General features: G+C 43.1%; 1 protein-coding gene across 1 annotated transcript in view; it reads right to left on the bottom strand.

Annotated features, from left to right (window-relative positions):
- WNT3A (Wnt family member 3A) overlaps positions 1-24893 on the bottom strand; it is a 66972-nt gene that overhangs the window by 29579 nt on the left and 12500 nt on the right. Inside the window, exon 2 of the mRNA XM_043464407.1 lies at positions 15393-15634. Coding sequence (XP_043320342.1) covers positions 15393-15634 — 242 coding nt within the window. The remainder of the gene's footprint in view (positions 1-15392; positions 15635-24893) is intronic.

Raw genomic sequence — 24893 nt, 5'->3', positions numbered from 1 at the left:
CAACCAAGGCTTCTGCCTTTTTCTTCTTCTGTTCTTTGCTATTGGAGTTCTGTTTTACCTTCCAATGGTTGTTTCACATATATTCTTATTTTTTCTAAAACATCTGTTAGTTTTCTAAATTTATTTTATTTTGATTCTTTGTTATTGCTCTGCTTCTTTTTTTTTCTTTTGCCATATTCTGTGGGTTGTGGGATCTCAGTTCATGGGCTAGAGAGCAGGCCTGAGCTCCTGTGGTTGGAGCAACGAGTCAGAATCACTGGACTAACAGAGACTGTTAGGCCTCAGGGAATATTAATTGGAATGAGGCTTCCCGAAGGTCCACATCTCAACACCAGGTCTTGGCTCTACTCAACTGCCTACAAACTCCACTGTTGGAAACCTCAGGCCAAACAACTAGTAAAACAGGAACAGTCCCACCCATCAGTTAAAACAAAAATTGAGAAAAACAAAAAGATATCTTACAGATGAAGGACCAGGGTAAAAATCTACAGGATCAAATAAATGAAGAGGAAATAGGCACTCTATCTGAAAAAGAATTTAGAGAAATGATAGCAAATATATTCCCAAATCTCGAAAATAGAATGGAGAAAATGCAAGAACCATTTAATAATGACCTAGAAGAACTAAAGAATAAACAAAGTGATGAACAACACAATAACTGAAATTAAAAGTATTCTACAAGGAACCAACAGTTGAGTAACTGAGAGAAAATGAATAATAAGTGAGCTGGAAGAGAGAATGCCAAGGAGAAGAATAACAAAAATAGAATGAAAAAGAATTGAGGACAGTATCAGAGACCTCTGGGACAGTATTAAACTCACCAACATTCAAATTATAGGGGTCCCAGAAGAAGAAGAGAAAGAGGTCTGAGAAAATATTTGAAGGAATTGCAGTAAAGAACTTGCCTAATATGGGGAAAGAATAGCCACCCAAGAACAAGAAGTACAGAGAATCCCACACAGGAGAAACCCAATGAGAAACATGCCAAGACACACGTTAATCAAACTAATCAAAATTAAATACAAAGAAAAAGTATTAAAAGCAAGTGAAAATCAAAAAATAACATACAAGTGAATCCCCATAAGGCTATCAGCTGATTTTTCAGCAGAAACTCTGCAGGCCAGAAGGAAGTGGTAGCCTATATTTAAAGTGATGAAAGGGAAAAAATCTACAACCAAGATTACTCTAACCCAGAAAGACTCTCATCTGAATCTCATGGAGAAATCAAAAGCTTTATAGACAAGCAAAGACTAACAGAATTCAATACCATCAAACCAGCCTTGAAACAAATGCCAAGGGAATTTCTCAAGGCAGGAAACACAAGAGAAGAAAAAGACTCACAAAAACAAACCCAAATCAATTAAGAAAATGGTAACAGGAACATACCTATCAATAATTACCTCAAATGTAAGTGGATTAAATGCTCCAACCAAAAGACAAAGACTAGCTGAATGAATAAAAAAAAAAAAAAAATCCCATGTATATACTGCCTACAAGAGACCCACTTCAGACCTAGGGACACATACGGAATGAAAGTGAAGGGTTGGAAAAAATATTCCATGCAAATGGAAATCAAAAGAAAGCTGGAGTGGCAATACCCATATCAGACGAAACAGACTTTAAAACAAAAACCATGGGCTTCCCTGGTGGCTCAGTGGTAGAGTCCAGCTGTCAGCGCAGGACATACGGGTTCAGTCTCTGGCCTGGGAGCAACAGGCCACAGAACAACTAAGCCCAAGCACAACAACTATTGAGCCTGTGCTCCAGAGCCTGGGAACTGCAACAACTGAAGCCCACACACCACGACTGCTGAAGCCTGCATGCCCTGGAGCCTGAGGTCTGCAACAAGAGAAGCCACAGCAGTGAGAAGCCTACACACTGCAATGAAGATGAGCCCCTGCTCACCACAACTAGAGGAGGACCTGCACAGCAACAGAAACCCAGCTCAGTCAAAAATAAACACATAAATAAAATTATCAAAAAAACCCATTATAGGAGATAAGGAAGGACACTACATAAGGATTAAGGGGTCAATACAAGAAGATCAAACAGTTACAAATGCACAGTTTATGCACCCAACATAGGAACACCTCAGTGCATAAGACAAATGCTAACAGACGTACAAGGGGATATTGAGGGGAACCCAATAATAGTAGGGGACTTTAACATCCCATTTACACCAATGGACAGATCATCCAGGCAGAAAATAGATAAGGAAACATAAGCTTTCAATGACACAATAGACTAGATAGATTTAATTGATATTTATAGGACATTCCCCCTGAAAGTAGCAGAATACACTTTCTTCTCAAGTGCACATGGAATATTCTCCAGGATAGACCACATCTTGAGTCACAAATCAAGCCTCAGTACATTTAAGAAAATAAAATTGTACTAAGCATCTTTTTTGATCACAACACTATGAGATTACATATCAATTACAGGAAAAAAAAAAAAACTGTAAAAACCCACAAACACATGGAGGCTAAAGAGTGCACTGCTAAATAACCAAGAGATCACTGAAGAAATTAAAGAGAAAATAAAAAATGACATAGAAACAAATGACAATAAAAACATGATGACCCAAAACCCATGGGACACAACAAATTCTAAGAGGGAAGTTTATAGCAATTCATTCATACCTCAAGAAACAAGAAAAATCACAAATAAACAATATAACCCTACACCAAAAGCAACCAGAGGAAGAAGAACAAAGAAAATCCAAAGCCAGTAGGAGGGAAAAAATCATAAAGATCAGATTAGAAACAAATGAAATAGAAGTGAAGAAAACAATAGCAACAATAAACAAAAGCAAAAATCGGTTCTTTGAGAAGATAAACAAAATCGATCAATCTTTAGCCAGAGTCCTCAAGAGAAAAAGGGAGAGGACACAAATCGATAAAACTAATAATGAAAAAGCAGAAATCACAACGGACACCACAGAAATACAGAGGATCATAAGAGACTACTAAAAGCAACTATATGCCAATAAATTGGACAACCTGAAAGAAATGGACAAATTCTAGAAGGGTACAACCTTCCAAGACTGAGCCAGGAAGCCTTAGAAAATATAAGCAGACCAATCACACGTAATGAAATTGAAACTGTAATTTAAAATCTTCCAACAAATAAAAGTCCATGACCAGATGGCTTCATAGGCAAATTATATCAAACATTTAGAGAACAGCTAACACTGTACCTTCTCAAACTCTTTCAAAAAATTGTAGAGGGAGGAACACTCCCAACTTTGTTCTGTGAGGCCACGTCAACATCCTGATACCAAAATCAGACAAAGATATCTCACAAAATAAGAAAATTACAGATCAACATCACTGATGAGCATAGATGCAAAAAATCCTTAACGAAACAGTAGCCAACATTATGAAGGTTGGCCACTAAAGGCTCAAATCAAATTCAATTATTTCTTACTACTGATTAGAGAAAATACTGAGGAAAGAATGGGTGAAGGCGATCAGGAGGTACAAACTTCCAGTTGCAAAATAAGTGGGTCACAGGTAAGACACACAGAGTGGGGAATACATACAGCCAAAAACTATGTAATATCTTTGTATACTGACAAATGGTAACTAGACTTACTGTAAGGATCATTTTGAAATATATAGAAAGGTAACAAGAACTAAATTTTTTAATTGTTTTTACTTTTTTCTCCTTAAAGGATTTATAATGAAAAGAAGAATACATTTTAAAATTGGCCTTCTCTGAGAAACTATGGAAGTTAGGGAACAGATAAGCATTAACTATTTGAGTCAACAAGTATTTTTAAATTCCAAACTGCCTGCTTTCACATCAATACTGAGAAAAGCTCATCACCTCCTGTTTAACTATTTTTAGAATCATTATATGTAAAGGTACTGTAGTTTGAAAATTCTTTGGCATTGCCCTTCTCTGGGATTGGAATGGAAACTGATATTTTTCAGTCCTGAGGTCACTGCTGAGTCCCAAATTTGCTGGCATATTGAGTGCAGCACTCTAACGGCATTATCTTTTAGGATTTGAAATAGTTCAGCTGGAATTCCATTACCTCCACTATCTCTGTCCGCAGTGATGCTTCCTAAGGCCCACTTGACTTCGCACTCCAGGATGTCTGGCTCTGGGTGAGTGACCACACCATCGTGGTTATCCCGGTCACTAAGAGAGTAACTGTTTTGTATATTTCTTCAGTGTATTCTCACCTCTTCCAACAACACAAGAGATGACTCCACACATGGAAAACACCTGATAGTCAACACCAAAATCAGATTGATTATATTCTTTGCAGCCGAAGAGGGAGAAGCTCTACACAGTCAGCAAAAACAAGACCGGGAGCTGACTGTGGCTCAGCTCATGAACTCCTTACTGCAAAATTCAGACTTAAATTGAAGAAAGTAGGGAAAACCACTAGGCCATTCAGGTATGACCTATAATCAAATCCCTTACAATTATACAGTAGAAGTGAGAAATAGAGTCAAGGGATTAGATCTGATAGACAGAATGCCTGAAGAACTATAGATGGAAGTTCGTGACATTGTATAGGAGGCGGTAATCAAAACCATCCCCAAGAAAAAGAAATGCAAAAAGCCAAAATGGTTGTCTGAGGAGGCCTTATGAATAGCTGAGAAAACAAGTAAAAGGCAAAGGAGAAAAGGAAAGATACACCCATCTGAATGCAGAGTTCCAAAGAATAGCAAGGAGACAAGAAAGTCTTCTAAAGTTAACAGTACAAAGAAATAGAGGAAAACAATAGAATAGGAAAGACTAGAGATCTCTTCAAGAAAGTTAGAGATACCAAGGGAACATTTCATGCAAAGATGGGCTCAATAAAGGACAGAAACAGTATGTACCTAACAGAAGCAGAAGATTCTAAGAAGGGGTGGCAAGAATTCACAGAGGAACTATACAAAAGAGATCTTAATGACACAAATAACTATGATGGTGTGATCACTCACCTAGAGCCAGACATCCTGGAGTGTGAAATCAAGTGGGCCTTAGGAAGCATAACTACAAAGATAGAGGAGGTGATGGAATTCCAGCTGAGCTATTTCAAATCCTAAAAGATGATGCTGTTAAAGTGCTGCACTCAATATGCCAGCAAATTTGGAAAACTCAGCAGTGGGCACAGGACTGGAAAAGATCAGTTTTCATTCCAATCACAAAGAAAGGCAATCCCAAAGAATGTTCAAACTACCACACAATTGCACCCATTTCACGTGCTAGCAAAGTAATGCTCAAAATTCTCCAAGCTAGGCTTCAACAGTATGTGAACTGAGAGCTTCCAGATATTCAAGCTGGATTTAGAAAAGACAGAGGAACCAGAGATCAAATTGCCAACATCCACTGGATCATAAAAAAAGCAAGGGAGTTCCAGAAAAACATCAACTTCTGCTTCATTGACTACACTAAAGCCTTTGACTGTGTGGATCACAACAAACTATGGAAAATGCTTAAAGAGATGGGAATACCAGACCATCTTACCTGCCTCTTGAGAAATCTGTATGCAGGTCAAGAGGCAACAGTTAGAACTGGTCATGGAGCAACAAACTGGTTCCAATTGGGAAAGGAGTACATCAAGGCTGTATATTGTTACCCTGCTTATTTAACTTGTATGCAGAGTACATCATGCAAAATGCCAGGCTGGATTAACCACAAGCTGGAATCAAGATTGCTGGGAGAAATATCAATAACCTCACATACGCAGATAACCCTTATGGCAGAAAGAAAAGAGGAACTAAGAGCCTCTTGATGAAAGTGAAAGAGGAGAGTGAAAAAGCTGACTTAAAACTCAACATTCAAAAAACTAAGATCAGGGCATCTGGTCCCATCACTTCATGACAAATAGGTGGGGAAACACTGGAAACAATGACAGACTTTATTTTCTTGGGCTCCAAAATCACTGCAGACAGTGACTGCAGGCTTGAAATTAGAAGATTCTTGCTTCTTGGAAGAAAAGCTATGACCAACCTAAATAGCATATTAAAAAGCAGACATCACTTTGCCATATAGTCAAAGCTATGGTTTTTCCAGTAGCCATGTATGGATGTGAGAGTTGGACCATAAAGAAGGCTGACAGGTGAAGAATTGATGCTTTTGAACTGTGGTGTTTTAGAAGACTCTTGAGAGTCCCTTGGACTGTAAAGAGATCAAAACAGTCATTCCTGAAGGAAATCAATCCTAAATATTCATTGGAAGGACTGATGCTAAAGCTGAACCTCCAGTACTTTGGCCACCTGATGGGAAGAGCCGACTCAATAGAAAAGAGTCTGATGCTGGGAAAGATTGAAGGCAGGAGGAGAAGGAGACGACAGAGGATGAGATGGTTGGATGGTATCACTGACTCAATGGTCATGATTTTGAGCCTACTCCAGGAGGTAGTAAAGGACAGGGAAGCCTGGCGTGCTGCAGTTTATGGGGTTGCAAAGAGTTGGACATGAGCAACTGAACAAAAACAACAAAACTCTTGCCACCTCTTCTCAATCTCTTCTGCTTCTATTAGGTCTTTACCTAATAGTTTTCTGTCTTTTATCATTTCTGTCCTTTATCGTGCCCATCTTTGCATGAAATTTTCCCTCAATATCTCCAATTCTCTTAAAAAGATTTCTAGTCTTTGCCATTCTATTGTTTTCCTCTTTTTCTTTGCAATGTTCACTTAAGGAGGCCTTCTTATCTCTCCTTGCTATTCTTTGGAACTCTGCATTCAGTTGGGTATCTTTCCCTTTCTCCCTTGACTTTCGCATCTCTTCATTTTTCAGCTACTTGTACGGCCTCCTCAGACAACCACTTTGCCTCTTGTATTTCTTTTTCTTTCAGATGGTTTTGGTCCCTGACTCCTGTATAGTGTTACGAATCTCTGTCCATAGTTCTTCAGGCACTCTGTCGACCAGATCTAAGCCTTTGAATCTACTGGTCGCCTATATGGTATAATCATAAGGGATTTGATTAGGTCAACCTGAATGGCCTAATGGTTTTTCCTATTTTCTTCAGTTCAAGCCTGAATTTTGCAATACGGGGCTGATGCTCTGAGCTGCAGTGAGCTCCAGGTCTTGTTTTTGCTGACTGTATAGAGCTTCTCCATCTTCAGCTGTAAAGAATATAATCAATCTAATTTCTGTATTAACTATATGGTGATGGCCATGTATAGAGCCAAAGAACGTTCAAACTACCTTACAACTGTGCTCATTTCACATGCTAGAAAGGTTATGTTCAAAATTCTTCAAGCTAGGCTTCAGCAGTACATGAACCGAGAACTCCCAGACATATAAGCTGGGTTTAGAAAAGGCAAAGGAACCAGAGATTAAATTGCCAATATTTCCTGGATCATAGAGAAAACAAGGGAATTTCAGCAAAACATCTACTTACGCTTTTTGAGTACGCTAAAGTCTTTGATTGTGTGGTTCACAACAAACTGGAAAATTCTTAAAGAGATGGGAATAGCAGACCACCTTACCTGTCTCCTAAGAAACCTATATGCAGGTCAAGAAGCAACAGTTAGAAGCAGACATAGAAGAACAGACTGGTTCAGAATGGTAAAGGAGTATGCCAAGGCTGTATATTATCACCCTGCTTATTTAATGTATGGGAAATGCCAGGCTGGATAACTCAAGCTGAAATCAAGATTACCAGGAGAAATATCAGCAACCTCAGATATGCAGATAATACCACTGTAATGGCAGAAAGTGAAGAGGCTAGATTAAAATTCAACATTCAAAAAACTAAGATCATATCATCTGGTCCCATCACTTCATGGCATATAGAAGAGGAAAAAGTGGAAGCAGTGACATATTATATTTTATTGGACTCCAAAATCACTGTGGAGGGTGACTGTAGCCGTGATAATAAAAGATACTTGCTCCTGGGAGGGAAAGCTGTGATAAACCTAGATAGAGTACTAAAAAGCAGAGATATCACTTTGCCGACAAAGGTCCATATAGTAAAAGCTATGGTTTTTCCAGTAGTCATGTATGGATGTGAGAGTTGGACCATAAAGAAGGCTGTTGTTTAGTTGCTGAGTCATGGCTGACTCTTTGCAACTCCATAGTCTGTAGCTCGCCAGGCTCTTCTTTTCATGGGATTCTCCAGATAAGAACACTGGAGTGGGTTGCCATTACTTTCTCCAAAAAGAAAGCTGAGCACTGAAGAATTAATGCTTTCGAGAAGACTCTTGAGAGTCCCTTGGACTGCAAAGAGATCAAACCAGTCAATTCCAAAAGAAATCAACTCTGAATAGTCATTGAAAGGACTGATGCTGAAGCTGAAGTTCCAATACTTTGGCCACCTGATATGAAGAACTGACCTATTGGAAAAGACCCTGATGAAAGAAAGGCAAAAAGAGAAGAGGGTGGCAGAGGACAAAATGGTTATAGATAGCATCACTGACTCAGTGGACATGAATCTGAGTAAACTCGGGGAGATGGTGAAGGACAAGGAAGTCTGGCTGCCGCAGTCCATGTGGTCACAGAATTGGACATGACTTAGCAAGTGAACACACACACTTATCTAGCTACTATGTCTTTTATAAGTTATTAATGCCTTAGCAACTGTATCAACTGTACTACTGTTAATGGTTTTGTTTATTTCTTTCCTTTTTCTGTTTTTAAAAATAAATCGATTAAAAATAATTGGAAAATGCTTAAAAACATACTAGACAACAGAATCCAATAATACATTAAAAGGATCATACACCATGATCAGGTGGGATTTATCCCAGGAATATACACAAATCTTTCAATGCACACAAGTCAATCAGTGTGATAGTCTATGCAGTGATAGACCATATTAACAAATTAAAGAATAAAAGCCATATGATCATCTCAATAGATTCAGAGAAAGCTTTTGACAAAATTCAACACCTATCTATGATACTCTCCAGAAAATGAGCATAAAGGGAACCTCAACATAATAAAGGCAATATATAACAAACATCATTTTCAATGGTGAAAAACTGAAAGCATTTCCCCTAATATCAGGAACAAGACAAGGATGTCCATTCTCATCACTCTTATTCAACATTGTTTTGGAAGTCCTTGCCATGGATATTAGAGCTGAAAAAGAAATAAAAGGAATCCAAGTTGGAAAAGAAGAAGTAAAACTGTCATTGTTTGCAGGTGACATGATACTATATGTAGAAAATCTTAAGATGCCACCAGAAAACTACTGGACATAGTGAATTTGGTAAAGTTGTAGGATACAAAATTAATGCATAGAAATCTCCTGCATTCCTACACACTAATAACAAAAGAGCAGAAAGGGAAATTAAGGAAACAACCACAGTTACCATCACAACATAAATAATAAAATACCTAGGAATAAACTGACCTCAGAAGGCAAAAGACCTGTATTCAGAAAACTATAAAACACTGATGAAAATCAAGGAGGATACAAACAGATGGAGAGAAATATGATGTTCTTGGATTGAAAGAATCAATATAATGAAGACGAGTATATTGCCTAAAGCAAGCTACAGATTCCATGGAATTCCTATCAAATTACCAATGGCATTCTTCATAGAATTAGAACAAAAATTTTTACAATCTGTATGAAAACACCCCAAAGAGCCAAAGTAATCTTGAGAAAGATAAATGGAGCTAGAGGATTCAGGCTTCCCAACTTCAAAGTATGCTGCAAAGCTATAGTAATCAAGACAGTGTGGTCCTGGTATAAAAACAGAGAAATAGATCCATGGTATAGGATAGAAAGCCCAGAAGTTAACCCATGCACCTATGATCACCTAATTTATGATAAAGGAGGCAAAAATACACAATGGAGAAAAGACAGCCTCTTCAATAAGTGGTGCTGGGAAATCTAGACAGCCACATGTAAAATAATGAAATTAGAATACTCCCTAACATCATACACAAAAACAAACTCAAAACAGATTAAAGACCTAAATGTAAGTCCAGACACTATAAAACTCTTAGAGGAAAACATAGAAAAAACACTCTTTGACATAAATCATAGCAAGATCTTTCTTGCAAAGAAGTTCTTGCACCTTCTAGAATAATGAAAATGTAAAAAGAAAAATAAACAAATGGGACCTAATTAAACTTAAAAGTTTTTGCACAGGAAAGGAAACCATGAACAAAATGAAAAGACAGCCCTCAGAATGGGTAAAGGAAAAAAAGTGTTAGTCACTCAGTCATGTTAAACTCTTTGGGACCCCAAGGACTGTAGCCTGCCAAGCTCCTCTGTCCATGGGATTTTCCAGACAAGAACACTGGAGTAGGTTGCCATTTTCTTCTAGGGATCTTCCAACCCCAGGGGTCGAACCTGACTCTGCTGCATTGCAGTCATGTTTGACTCTGCAACACCATGGACTATACAGTCCATGGAACTCTCTATGCCAGAATACTGGAGTGGGTAGCCTTTCCCTTCTCCAGGGGATCTTCCCAACCCAGTGATTGAACCCAGGTCTCCTTCATTGCAGGTGGATTCTTTACCAGCTGAGACACAAGGGAGCCCAAGAATACTGGAGTGGGTAGCCTATCCCTTCTCCCGTGGATCTTCCTGACCCAGGAATCAAACTGGGGTCTCCTGCATTGCAGGCAGATTCTTTATCATCTGAGCCACCAGGGAAACTCCAGCAGAATGGGTAAAAATATTTGCAAATTAAGCAACAGACAAAGGATTAATATATACAAATAGAGCAAAAAGGGAAATTAATATATACAAATATTATCTATACACATATAATTAATATATACAAATAATATCTCCAAAATATACAAACAGCTCATGGAGCTCAACATCAAAAAATCAAAAAAGCCAACCAAAAAATGAGTGGAAGACCTAAATAGACATCTCTCCAAAGAAGACATATATGGCCAAAAGACACATGAAAAGATGCTGAATATCACTAATTATTAGAGAAATACTAAATCAAAACTGCAAGGAGGTATCAATGCACACCAGTCAGAATTGTCATCATCAAAAAGTCCATAAGTAATAAATGCTGGAGAGAGTGTGGAGAAAAAAGAAGAATTGGTATAGCCACTATGGAGAACAGTGTGGAGTTTCCTTGAAAAATTAAACATAGAATTACCATATGACCCAGCAATCTCACTACTGGTTATATACCCTGAGAAAACCATAACTGGAAAAGACACACACACCCAAATGTTCACTGTAGCACTATTTACAATAGCCAGGTCATGGAAGCAACCTAGATGTCCACCAACAGATGAACGCATGGGAAGATGTGGTCATATTATACCAGGCCTATTACTCAGCCACAAAAAAGAATGAATGTGAGTCAGCTGAATTGAGATGATGAACCCAGAGCCTGTTGTACAGAGTAAAGTAAGTCAAAAGAGAAAAACAAATACTGTATATAATGGGTATATATATATAATCTAGCATATATATATGTATATATATATATATATGTATATATGAGAAAAGTAGAAGGATGTGCACTCAGTTTCCAGAGAGAACACCAAAATTGCAACTAGCTGCTGAACAACCATCAACAGGAGGATGTTGAAACCCAGCAAAAAAAGATACCCCATGTCCAAGGACAAAGGAGAAGCCACAGTAAGATGGTAGGAAGGGTGCAATCATGTTTAAAATCAAACCTCATACCCGCCAAAGACTCTTGGAGGGCACAGACAAAACCTTGTGTGTACCAGAATGCAAGAGAAAGGAGCGACCCCACAAGAGACTCAGCCAGACTTGCCTGTGAGAGTTTGGGAGTCTCCAGCAGAGGCGTGGGTCAACAGTGGCTGGCCTCAGGATCGGGGCATTGGCAGCAGTAGTCCTGGTAGGTGCAGCATGCTGGCATAAGTCCTCTTGGAGGAGGTCGCCATGACCCCTACCATGGAGCCTAGAGCCTACCATAGAGCCTATAGTCAACCATAGAGACTACAGATTCTAGGACTGGGCTAGACTCAGGCCAAACCACAGAGAAGGAACACAGCCTCACCCATCAGCAGAAAATTGCATAAAGATTTACTGAGCATCACTTTACCCACCAGAGCAAGACCCAGTTTTTCCCACAAGTCCCTCCCATCAGGAAGCTTGCACAAGCATTTTGTCCTCATTGGTCAGAGGGCAGACAGAATGAAAACTGCAATCACAGAAAACTAACCAAAATGATCACATGGATCACAGCCTCCTTGGGTAACTCAATGAAACTATAAGTCAGGCCATGTTGGGCCACCCGAGACAGATAGGTCATGGTAGAGAGTTCTGATAAAAGGTGGTACACTGGAGAAGGGAATGGCAAACCACTTCAGCATTCTTGCCTTGAGAACCCCATGAATAGTATGAAAAGGCAAAAAGATAGGACACTGAAGAATGAGACCCCACCCCCACCCCCAGGTCAGTAGGAGTCCAATGTGCTGCTGGAGGAGAGTGGAGAAATAGCTCCAGAAGGAATGAAGAGGCTGAGTGAAAGCAAAAATAAATGACACCCAGGTGTGGGTGTGTCTGGTGGTGAAAGTAAAGTCTGATGCTGTAAAGAACAACATTGCATAGGAACCTGGAATGTTAGGTCCATGAATCAAGGTAAATTGGAAGTGGTCAAACAGGAGATGGCAAGAGTGAACATCAACTTGTTAGGAATCGGTGAACTAAAATGGATGGGATGGTCAAATTTAATTCAGATGACCATTATATCTATTACTGTGGGCAAGAATTCCTTAGAAGAAATGCCAGGTGAACAGAATGAAGGCAAAACCACGTGATCATCTTAACTGATTCAGAAAGAGCATTTGATGTAATCTAGTACCCTTTTCATGATACAAACACTCAACAGATGAGGAATAGAAGACAATCTCCTTAACCTGATAAAGGGAAGTTATGAACAATTCACAACTAGCATCATATACTCAATGGTGAAAGACTAAAAGCTTTCCCTCTAAGATCAGGAAGAAGACAGGGGTACCCACTCTCATTGCTCATATTCAACATAGCACTGGAAGTGCTAGCCAGAGCAATTAGGCAAGGAAAAGAAAGAAAAGGCATCGAAATTGGAAAGCAAGAAGCAAAAACATTTCTATTCACAGATGACTTGATCTCATATATAGAAAATTCTAAAGAATCTACACAAACTCTCACAGCTAATGAAAAAAATTAATCAAATTTGCAGGATACAGGATCAAAACACAAAAATCAACTGTACTTCTATACATAGTCAGTGAACAATTTGAAAAGGAAGTGAATGAAGCGATTTCATTTATAATAGCATCAAAAGAATAAAATACTTAGGAATGCATTAACCAAAGATGCATAAGACTCGTTCATTGAAAACTATAAAACACTGCTAAAAATTTAAGGAAGACCTAAATACATGGAAAAATCCCATGTTCATGGATTAGAAAACAATAGTGTTAAAATGGTAATACTTCTCAAACTAATATACAGATTCAATGCAATCTCCATTAAAATTCAAAAAATCTTTTTTTTGCAGAAATGAAAAAACAACCCTAAAATTCATATGGAATTGTAAGGGAATCTCCAAAAGCCAAAACAATCAAAGCCGAAGCAATTGTAAAATAAAAATAAAGTTTGAGAACTTATACTTCCCAACTCTAAAGCATACTATAAAACTATAGAAATCAAAATAGTGTCATATTGGAAGAATGGTAGACATATAGACCAATGGAATAGAATTGTAAGTCCAGCAATAAACCCAGACATCCATGGACAATTGATTTTTAACCAGGGTGCCAAGACTATTCAATAGGGGAAAGACTAGTCTTTTGAACAGATGGTGCTGAAATAATTGGTTTCCCACATGCAAAAGAATTAAGCTGGACCCTTACTTCTCACTATATACAAAAATTCACTAAAAATAGACCAAAGACCTAAATGTAAGAAGTAAAACTATGAAACTCTTAGGAGAAAACACAAGTGTAAAACTTCATAACTGTAGGTTAAGCAAAGTTTACTTTGATATGATATCTAAATAGGTAGATTGAATGTCAGCAAAATTTAAAACTTCTGTACATCAAAGGACCCTGTCATAAAAGTGAAAAGACAATCTATAAAGGGAGAAGATATTTGAAAAGTATATTTCTGATAAGTGTCCAGTATTGGATATATAAAGAACTCTGACAACTCAACAATAGAAACACAAACAACCCAATTAAAAACTGGGCAAAGGACTTGCATAGACATTTCTCCAAAGAAGACATTCAGATGTTCAACGATCCCATGGAAAGATGCTCAACATCATTAGTCATCAGGGATGTGCAAATAAAAATTACAATGAGACATAACTTCAGATCCACTGGGAGGGCTAAAGGAAAAAAAAAAAAAGAGAGAAAGAATAACAAACACTGGCAAAAATGTGGAGAAACTGGAACCCTCTTGTGTTGCTGGTGGGAGAGCAAAATGGTGCAGTTGCTGTGGAAAAAGAGTTTGGTAATTCCTCGAAACACAGAATTACTATGCAATTCTCCTTCTAGGAATATACCCAGAAGAATCGAAAAACAGGTGTTCAGATACTTGAAACATCAGCATTATTCACAACAGCCAAAAAAAGGCTTGAAACAAACTAACTGTCCTCTAACAAATGAATGGATAAATAAAATGTGATCCATCCATACAATGGAATATAATTCAGCCATAAAAAGGAATAAAGTACCAAAACATAATACTGGTGGATGCATCTTGAAAACATTATGCTCAGTGAAAGAAGCCTCTCTCCTCACTTGCTGGAGGGCCCAGCCACTGCATTTAAGGGAACCCAGGTCATGTGCAGAAGCAGCAGGGGCCACCAGGCATGTAAGAGAGATGAAGACCAGCTCATCTCTCTCTCTCGTTAGGAGAGACCAGCCCTGCCTACTGCATCTCCCCACATCTGCAGATGTTGGGACTGACAACACATGATTATTATTGTTTGAGCTACTGTGTCTTGTGCAAATTTGCTCTTCACCAAGAGTTAACTAACACCCAACCTGCCAGATCTCTTCTTCCCTGGCTCCAGGACCACGGATAACTTTGGCTGTGTGCCTCTGTGATCCCCAACCCTCACCCTTTTTTGTGTTTTCTGTTTGTTTTGGTATTTTCTCTCTAAGACCTGCCTGAAGTCCTGGCTCCTTCAGGAAAACTGCAGTGGTTAATCCTGTCCCCGTGGAGTTGTGTTAACTGTTTTTTGGGAACGGGGAAGCAGGAGGAATCTCTGTGTGATCCTATACCCTTCCCACACTCCAGGAGCACCCTCCAGAGTGGGTGAGCATCGGAAAGGACCCACATGGGAGATCCCTATAGTAATGAGCATGGCCCCCTTACTGCAAGTGCCATTCCTATGCTTGAGTACAGTGAGAAACAGAGGCAGAAGAGAAACGAACTGGCTTGTGCCCACTCCCACTGAGGGGGAAGCTGGATTGAGCCCTGCCGCATCCACATCCCTGGGCTGCCACCTCTGCCTGGTTAGCCATGACGGGCACCACGAGTACCTTTGTCCAGCACGGGGCCAAAGATGGCCAGGCTGTTGTTGATGGTGGTGCAATTCCAGCGACGGCCACGGAACTGGTGTTGGCACTCCTGGATGCTGATTTTGATGCCCTCTGCCACGCTGGGCATGATCTCCACGTAGTTCCGGCAGAAACGCAGCTGCTTGGGTACTAAGCCTGGGATGCTGGCGCAGAGGATGGGCTGTGTCCCCAGGGAAGAGTACTGGGGTCCAACAGCCAGGGACCTGGGGGAGGAGGACAAGGAGGCCTGGTTAGTAGGGGAAGTGCCCTTCTGGCCCATGAACCGGGAGCAGGAGTCAGGCCTGTCCTAGGGTGAGCTTTCTTTGGAGAATGCACACAGGCCCTTTCCTTCCAGATACTTGAGCATTCCAGGGCAAGATGTGCTTCTACCACTGAAGAAGCCTGTCCCTATCCTGTACCTGAGACTTAGCACAAAACATCGTGATGTGCACATGGATTGACAGAAAAGAAATCAAGGAAGTGGTGGAGGCTTCCCTGCTTCTCTGCACAACTGCAGGGGGCCTGGCCCCAATGGGGTGGAGAGAGCAGCATGCTGAAACTGTTCAGGAACACAGAGAACAGAACTCAGGCATACAGGTGATGCTGAGTCAGTACAGGGGCTGCCCAGAGGAGGTGCTGCTGGGTCTGCGGCAGGAGGACAATCACTTCTAGAGCATGCTGTTGTTGTTCAGTAGCTAAGTCATGTCCAGCTCAGGTACTGCAGCATGCCAGCTCCCCTGTCCTTCACTATCTCCTGGAGTTGCTCAAGTTCACGTCCATTGAGTCAATGATGCTATCTAACCATCTTATCATCTGCCATCCTCTTCTCCTCCTACCCTCAACTTTTCCCAGCATCAGGGTCTTTTCCAGTGAGTCAGCTCTTCGCATCAGGTGGCCAAGCATTGGAACTTTAGCATCAGTCTTTCCAATGAATATTTATGGTTGATTTCCTTTAGGATCGACTGGTTTGATCTCCTTGCAGTCCAAGAGACTCTAAAGAGTCTTCACCAGCACCACAATTTGAAGGCATCAATTCTTCAGTGCTCAGTTTTTTTATGGTCCGACTCTCACATCTGTACATGACCACTGGAAAAACCATAGCTTTGACTATATGGACTGTTGTCAACAAGGTGACATTTTTGTTCTTTAATATGCTGTCTAGGTTTGTCATAGCTTTCCTTTCAAGGAGAAAGTGTCTTTCGATTTCATGGCTGCAGTCCCCATCCACAGTGATTTTGGAGCCCAAGAAAGGAAAATCTGTCACTGCTTCCACTTTCCCCCCTTCTGTATGCCATGAAGTAATGGGACCAGATGCCATGATCTTAGTTTTTTGAATGTTGAATTTCAAGCCAGTTTTTTCACTCTCATCTTCATCAAGAGGCTTTTTAGTTCTCTGCTTTCTGCTGTTAGAGTGGAGTTAGAGATGGGGCACCCTGGAGGAGGGCATGACAACCCACTTCAGTAATCTTGCTTGGAGAATCCCATGGACAGAGCAGCCTGGTGGGCTACAGTCCATGGGGTCACCAAGAGTCAGACATGACTGAAGCGACTTAGCATGCACGCACACACATAGAGATGGGGCACAGCAGTGGGTAAATAAATCATATAGGTGAAAACCACTGCTGAACTCATGCCCACCATTCCAGCAAGCTTTTGGCTATTTACTCAACAGATATCAAAGCATATGCACACAATAAGATGTGCTTAAGAATATTCACAGGGCTGTGATCATCAGAGAAAAACTTGGAAACCACCAAAGGATGCATCCACAGAAGCGTGGATGAACAGACAGTGTTTACTCTTGCAGTGGAATGCTACATGGAAATAGAGAGGAGTGGCCTGCTCGTGCAAAGGTCAGAGATCTCCCTGGCAGGGAGCTTAAGCGACACCTGATACAGTGTGGGTGACCACGATTCTGCTGATGGAGACCAAGGCCCAGCAACACTGTGGATAGGTACAGAAATCAGGATAGTTTCCTCATTCTCATGGGAGGTCTGGCCTGACCAAAAGGCAGTATGAGAAAATGTATCTCAGGCTGTGCTTTGCCAAATGGTTCCCACTCACCACATGTGCCTATTTAATTTAAGCAAAATGACAAAAAATGAGAGAAAAATTTGGTTTCTTAGTCACACTAGCTATACATGATCTGTGGTTACCATGTTGGATGGTTAGATATAAGAACATTTCGGTCACTGTGGAAAGTTCTACTGGACCGCTAGGGTGTAGGGTGAAGAAGTGCTCTGTGTTTGACAGGGCTGTTGGTTACACCTGTGTTTATCTGTCACAACTGATTGAAATGCAGTCATGTTATTATTTGTGATTGTTGTTCAGTCACTCAGTTGTGTCCGACTCTGCAACCCCATGGACTGCAGCATGTCAGGCTTCCCTGTCCTTCACCATCTCCTGGAGTTTGCTCAAACTCATGTCCATTGAGTCAATGATGCCATCCAACCATCTCATCCTCTGTCGTCCCCTTCTCCTCCTGCCCCCAATCTTTCCCAGCATCAGAGTCTTCTCTAATGAGTCAGCTCTTTGCATCAGGTGGCCAAAGTATTGGAGCTTCAGCTTCAGCATCAGTCCTTCCAATGAATATTCAGGGTTGATTTCCCTTAGGATGGACAGGTTTGATTACCCCTTGATTTCAGAGGAAGAACCAGCAGGCCCTTTCCAGGGCAGAGGGAAAGAGCTTCCCCAATCCCACGGTGACACGTTGTTGTACCTGCCCAATCTGATGGATAACCCATGATTCTGCCATCTGTGGGAGCATCTGTCTTTGTAGTGGGGTGATGGGCTCTTGTCAGCAGAGCTCTGCTTGGTTCCTGTGTCTCAATGCGTCCTTCACCCCTGGGTGGAAACTCCATGTGAACGACCGTGTGGCCGCTGCTCTTTTTTGGGGCCATCTGTTGAAGCCTGTTTCCCATCAACCACGGATATCACAAAGGCTCTTCAGGGTGTCTCAGGGTCATGAAAATGTTTAGGATGGTAGGAGAAGACCAGTGCATGGGAGGCCCTGTGGACCTAGGGGGACCACTGGGTGTGGGGTGGCTCTGTGCTTTCTTACTTGGCCCCCAGAGATCTGCTCAGTCTCTTGGCACAGTGGTACAGGTGTTGCCCATGTTCACCTGGCCTTTAACCTCAGCACTCTCTCCTCCTCCTCTGAGAGCCCCATCTCCTCCTCCCACTGGGGTTTCTGGTGGGGTGTGTCCCAGCCCCAGACTGACCCCTCTGCCTGGCAAGATGGTCCCTGCTTATCTGGTAGGTTTCTCTGGTGGGATTCAGATGGAAATGTCTGTTTCCCTTTCCTTTATTTGGTGGGTGACTTTGTAAACATTTCAGCTGGGCCCCCAGAGGTTCCTCTTGTTCAGCATCTCCTCTCTCCTGGAGGGTTAGGCGCCCCTAAGACCATGGGACAAAGGTTTCTGTGCTCCTTAGCAAGCCGCACACCTGCACTATGATGCTTGCAGTAAATCCTACTCTGAGTCCAACCCAGATCCATCCATCTGTGGTGAGAATGAGAGGAACGGGAATCACCGTCTCTCAGAGAAACAAACCTACCCTCTGGAAATACAAATCAGACCCTAACATCTTTCCCTCTTTGTCTCCAAAATCTCCAGAGGCCGCCTTGCCTCGAGGCACCCAGCCCACACCTTTCAGCACTTGGAGACGTCTCATTGGATGACCCAGAGAGAACACTTCCTCATTCTGCACAGTCCTGTGAGATCTGTCCACCTCCATCCTCTCACACTCTGCCAGCCCCCTGCTCCTGCCGCACCAGGCTCTGGGCACAGTTCCTGTCTCCACCCATCTCTCAGTCAATGTGGGACTTTGTCACAAGCATCTCTGTGGCCACAGTTCCGTTCAGTCGCTCAGTCATGTCTGACTCTTTGCGACCCCATGGACTGCAGCACGCCAGGCCTCCCTGTCCGTCACCAGCTCCCGGAGGTTACTCAAACTCATGTCCATTGAGTCAGTGATGTCATCCAACCATCTCATCCTCTGTCATCCCCTTCTCCTCTCGCCGTCAATCTTTTCCAGCATCAGAGTCTTTTCAAATGAGTCAGTTCTTCACATCAGGTAGCCAAAGTATTGGAGTTTGAGCTTTAGCATCAGTCCTTCCAATGAATATTCAGGGCTGATTTCCTTTAGGATGGACTGTTTGGATCTCCTTGCAGTCCAAGGGACTCTCAAGAGTCTTCTCCAACATCACAGTTCAAAAGCATCAATTCTTCAGCCCTCAGCTTTCTTTATAGTCCAACTCTCGCATCCATACATGATTACTGGGAAAACCATAGCCTTGACTAGACGGATCTTTGTTGGCAAAGTAATGTCTCTGCTTTTTAATATCCTGTCTAGGTTGGTCATAGCTTTTCTTCCAAGGAGTAAGCATCTTTTAATTTCATGGCTGCAGTCACCATCTGCAGTGATTTTGGAGCCCAAAAAGATAAAGTCTGCCACTGTTTCCACTGTTTCTCTATCTATTTGCCATGAAGTGATGGGACCAGATGCCATGATCTTAGTTTTCTGAATGTTGAGATTTAAGCCAACTTTTTCACTCTCCTCTTTCACTTTCATCAAGAGGCTCTTTAGTTCTTCTTTGCTTTCTGCCATAAGGGTGGTGTCATCTGCATATCTGAGGTTATTGATATTTCTCCCAGCAATCTTGATTCCAGCTTGTGCTTCCTCCAGCCCAGCGTTTCTCATGATGTACTCTGCATATAAGTTAAATAAGCAGGGTGACAGTATACAGCCTTGACGTACTCCTTTCTCTATTTGGAACCAGTCTGTTGTTTCACGTCCAGTTCTAACTGCTGCTTCCTGACCTGCATACAGATTTCTTAAGAGGCAAGTCAAGTTGTCTGGTATTCCCATCTCTTTAAGAATTTTCCAGTTTGTGGTGATCCACACAGTCAAAGGCTTTGGCATAGTCAATAAAGCAGAAGCACATGTTTTTCTGGAACTCTCTTGCTTTCTCGATGATCCAGCGGATGTTGGCAATTTGATGTCTGGTTCCTCTGCCTTTTCTAAAACCAGCTTGAACATCTGGAAGTTCACAGTTCACATACTGTTGAAGCCTGGCTTGAAGACTTTTGAGAATTACTTGACTAGCGTGTGAATGAGTACAATTGTGTGGTAGTTTGAGCATTCTTTGGGATTGCCTTTCTTTGGGATTGGAATGAAAACGGACCTTTTCCGGTCCTGTGGCCACTGCTGAGTTTTCCAAATTTGCTGGCATATTGAGTGCAGCACTTTCACAGCATCATCTTTTAGGATTTGAAATAGCTCAACTGGAATTCCATCACCTCCACTAGTTTTGTTCATAGTGATGCTTTCTAAGGCCCACTTGACTTCACACTCTAGGATGTCTGGCTCTAGGTGAGTGATCATACCATCATGATTATTTGGGTCATGAAGACCTTTTTTGTATAGTTCTTCTGTGCATTCTTGAAGGAGAATATCCCATGTGGAGTAGAAGATACCCCGCACCCAAGGGCAAAGGAGAAGCCCCAGCAAGACGGTAGGAGGGGCGAATTCATGTTTAGAATCAAACCCCATTCCCGCCAGAGATGCTCAGAGGGCTCAAACAAACCTTGTGTGCACCAGGACCGAGGACCCCACAGGGGCTGAGACAGAACTCTGTGGCCACACAGAGTCCCTTTTATCTCTCACAATCCCCCTGCCCTCCTGTGTGAGGGTCACCCTCTACACCTCCCCACTGCAGCACTTATGTAGTTGTATATTCAGTTAGCTGGCTGAGGAGAGGGCAACTTCTTGACGTCTTGAACACAGGGTTTCCCAAGTTTGGTATCATGTCATCTTGTGCCCATTCTGCCCACCATTTCTGGGCAACTTCTATCCTTGGCTTGCTCTTCCTTCCTGATCAAGTGCATCTCTCAAGAGTTAAAACCTATTTTCCCCAGGGAATTTCCATAACACCATGCATCCACATGCTCAAGTGGAGCTGAACCTTCCTTTCATGGGTGGCATCTCTAGTACCCCCATTTCTAGGGAAGACCTGAAGCCTCCAAACCAGACTCCTGGTCTCCTGGGTCCCTCCTACATCTGTGCCCTAATATCTGACACCCCTCCCTGGGTGCTGTCTCCATCCTATGCATCCTCATGCCTTGATGAGCCAAAACCCAGCCATGATCTCACAGCGGATATCACAGACATCCCCATAGCCCTGTCTGAGTCTGTATTCCTGGAGTGGCATTCCAACTGTGGGGCTGACTTGTTCCCTCACTCGTTCCTTCATTACCTGCAGAGCCTATTGAATCCTGGGTGCCTGGCCAGGCCTGACCTTCCCCAGCTTTCTACCACCCCCACCCCAGAGTCTGGGACCCCAAGGTTTTCAGAAAGGGCAGCCCCCTTCTTTCACCCAGCTATGAGGTCTCTCCTCTCTAGGAAGAATTTTGTGATCTGAGCCTCCCTGTCCTGCACAGACGGCTCTGAGTGGAGACTGCAGGGACTGCCGCTGTCTCTCTGGGACCCTGTGCTGACCGAGGTGTTTAACTTCCTGATGGACCAGCATGGGCCGAATGCACAGATGGGAGGATGGGGAGAAGCTGGCACTTGGACTGAGACGTGGCATGCAGGCCAGGGTCAGTGGTCTCTGCTCTTGAGGGCACCCAATGGGCAGGGTGAGGACTTCAGGGTGGAGATGATGGGCCAGCTCTGCCCACTCCAGGCTGAGTTCAGATGTCTAGGACGGGTTGGTGAGGGTCAGCAGGCGAGGTAGACTGTGTCTAACCTGCATGCCCTCTGCCACTCTCAGTCTGAGCTTTTGTGGATAACCTCCCACTTCCCTGGTGGCTTAGGTGGTAAAGAATCCACCTGCAATGAAGGAGACCTGGGTCTGATTCCTGGGTTGGGAAGATTCCCCCAGAGAAGAGAATGGCAACCCACTCCAGTATTCTTGCCTGGAGACCCATGGACAGAGGAGCCTGGCAAGCTAGAGTCCGTGGGATCGCAAAGTCAGACATGACTGAGCAACTAACAGTTCACTTCACTTCCCACTCAGTTGATTTCTGAGTGGATTTCTTTAACTGGCTGAATGTACTTGGAGACTCAGAACAAGTGGAAAAACAAAGGGCCACTTAATTCAGACAGAAAAAAAAAGTGGACTCCATCTCTCTCTGTCCTCACCAGTCCCAGGGTGCTTGTCCCCCTGCCAGATGCTAGATGCCGGGGCTCACTGTGGGTGGCGGCTGAGCTGCCCATCCCCAGAACCCCGCAGCCTCTTCCCACCTGGGCCCCTCCCCACCTCTCCTCACACTGCCAGGCCACAGCTCCTGGGAAAGCAGAGGGGCTTCCGAGTTCACGGCTTCTCCCCTGCCTTGTCCCAAGGTCGCGGTGCTGAGTTAGCACCTGCCCCTGCCTTCTCCTGGCCTCCTCCCAGTCAGGTCCCGTATTCCCACTTCCCAAGCAAGGCCAGAGTCCTGGCAGCCAGCTCCCAGCCCAGAGGGAGAACTCCCAGCCCAGAGCTCCCCTGTTCTGGCCTCCACCAATCCCAACTGGATCCCTCTTCCAACCATGCTAGACCTGATGGCCTCTTAAGTTCCTTGAATTATTTCCAGAAAGGTTCCTCTGTCCCAGAGCTGAGCAACCAAGAGGATCCTGGTGATGCAGACCCTGCCCATGTAGGGCAGAAAGTTGGGGGGGTCCTGTCAGACATGGGAGGAGTCTGTGTGTGGGAGAAAGGGGGCAGAGAAGGGTCACAGGGGCCCAGTTGATGTCACTGAATTTTGATTGAGCCTTCAAGGATAAATTGGTTCATAAACATTTATATTGAATATCCAAAGTGTGTTCACTAACCTTACTGTGGTAATCATTTTGCAATATATACATCATTATTACATGGACATACATCAAATAATTGCATTGTACACCTTAACCTTACACAATGTTATACGTCAACTGCTGCTGCTGCTAAGTAGCTTCAGTCGTGTCTGACTCTGTGTGACCCCGTAGACAGCAGCCCACCAGGCTCCGCCGTCCCTGGGATTCTCCAGGCAAGAATACTGGAGTGGGCTGCCATTTCCTTCTCCAATGCATGAAAGTAAAAAGTGAAAGTGAAGTCGCTCAGTTGTGTCCGACTCTTTGCGACCCCATGGACTGCAGCCCACCAGGCTCCTCTGCCCATGGGATTTTCCAGGCAAGAGTACTGGAGTGGGGTGCCATTGCCTTCTATATCTCCATAAAGCTGGAAGAAAACTCCAAACTGGACATGTGCTATCTTCTCAACACTCCCAAGATTCAGATTTCTAATCTGAGGAGGAGGTAGGTACCCTCAGTCAATTAATACTTGGAAGATGAAGATTTGTAACTCCTTCTCCCATGGTCTTCCGGGAGGAGGTGGAAGGTACACTGACCTGGGGCTGGGGGCTGGACAGGTTGGTGGGGAGCAGCGTCCACCAGGACTCTGGGCCCCAGACCCCAGGAACAACCAGGTACTGTCCTGTTTAAGGGTCTCTCCAGGAACTAGAGACAGCTTAGTGGGAGAGGGATGCTGTAAACTGAAAAGTGCTGTAACTACAGAGCGCCACCACCTTGGTGTTCTGTGTTCCCCAAGTGCTCAGAGCACATAAAACGCAGTAACACCAACACAGCCTGGACTCCTGAGTCAGATCCGGGAACAGAGAAGCATGTCCATGGAGAGACTGCCGAAGTCAGCCTGTGTTGGGCTGTGTACTAGCAAGGTCTCCATCCTGATAGACAAACCGATTGTGTGAGATGTGAGCACTAGGGGAAGCAGGTTTGGCCTGTAGAAACTCTCTGCTCTATAGTCAAGTCATCATCCCAGACCCAAGGGAGGAGAAAGAAACAGTTACAACCAAACAAGCAGACTGACATCGGGTTACAACAACAGGGAACAAGCTTGTGATTCAGGACCATGAGTTTCTTTACTGAGCCTACATAGTGGGCTGAGGGCTCAATGACATTTTGTAATCTGCACCAACTGCCATCGTCTTCTGAGATGAAAGTATCTGCCTTCCCCTGGTGATAGCAGAAAACCACAAAGGCTATTGCAGTTTGTCATCTCCATTCATAACTGAAGGTGAGTTCAACTGCAGTTAGTGGTGGGTACAAATAAAGATGTCATTTTCTTGTCCCAGGGGACTGGCGCCCAGAGGGAGATGGCTCAGGAGCATTGGGAAGGGACATGTGGTTTGAGCTTTCTAGGTGGTGTTAGTGGTAAAGACCCTGTCTGCAAACTCAGAAGACATAAGAGACTTGGGTTCAATCCCTGGGCCAGGAAGATCCCCTGGAGGAGGGCATGGCAACCCACTCCAGTATCCTTGCCTGAAGAATCCCCTGGATAGAGGAGCCTGGTGGGCTATGGTCCATAGGGTCACAAAGAGTTGGACATGAATGAAGCCACTTAGCACACACACATGAGATCTGATGACAGAGAGCGGCTGTGCACGCCCTGAAGGAGGTGGTTGCTCTCCTGCTCTCCTGGCCACCAAGTCCAGGTTCTCACAA

This window comes from Cervus canadensis, chromosome 4 (assembly GCF_019320065.1).
Source record: "Cervus canadensis isolate Bull #8, Minnesota chromosome 4, ASM1932006v1, whole genome shotgun sequence".
NCBI lineage: Eukaryota > Metazoa > Chordata > Mammalia > Artiodactyla > Cervidae > Cervus > Cervus canadensis.
The sequence above is the reverse complement of the archived record's forward strand: the minus strand, read 5'-3'. Positions and strand labels throughout refer to the sequence as shown.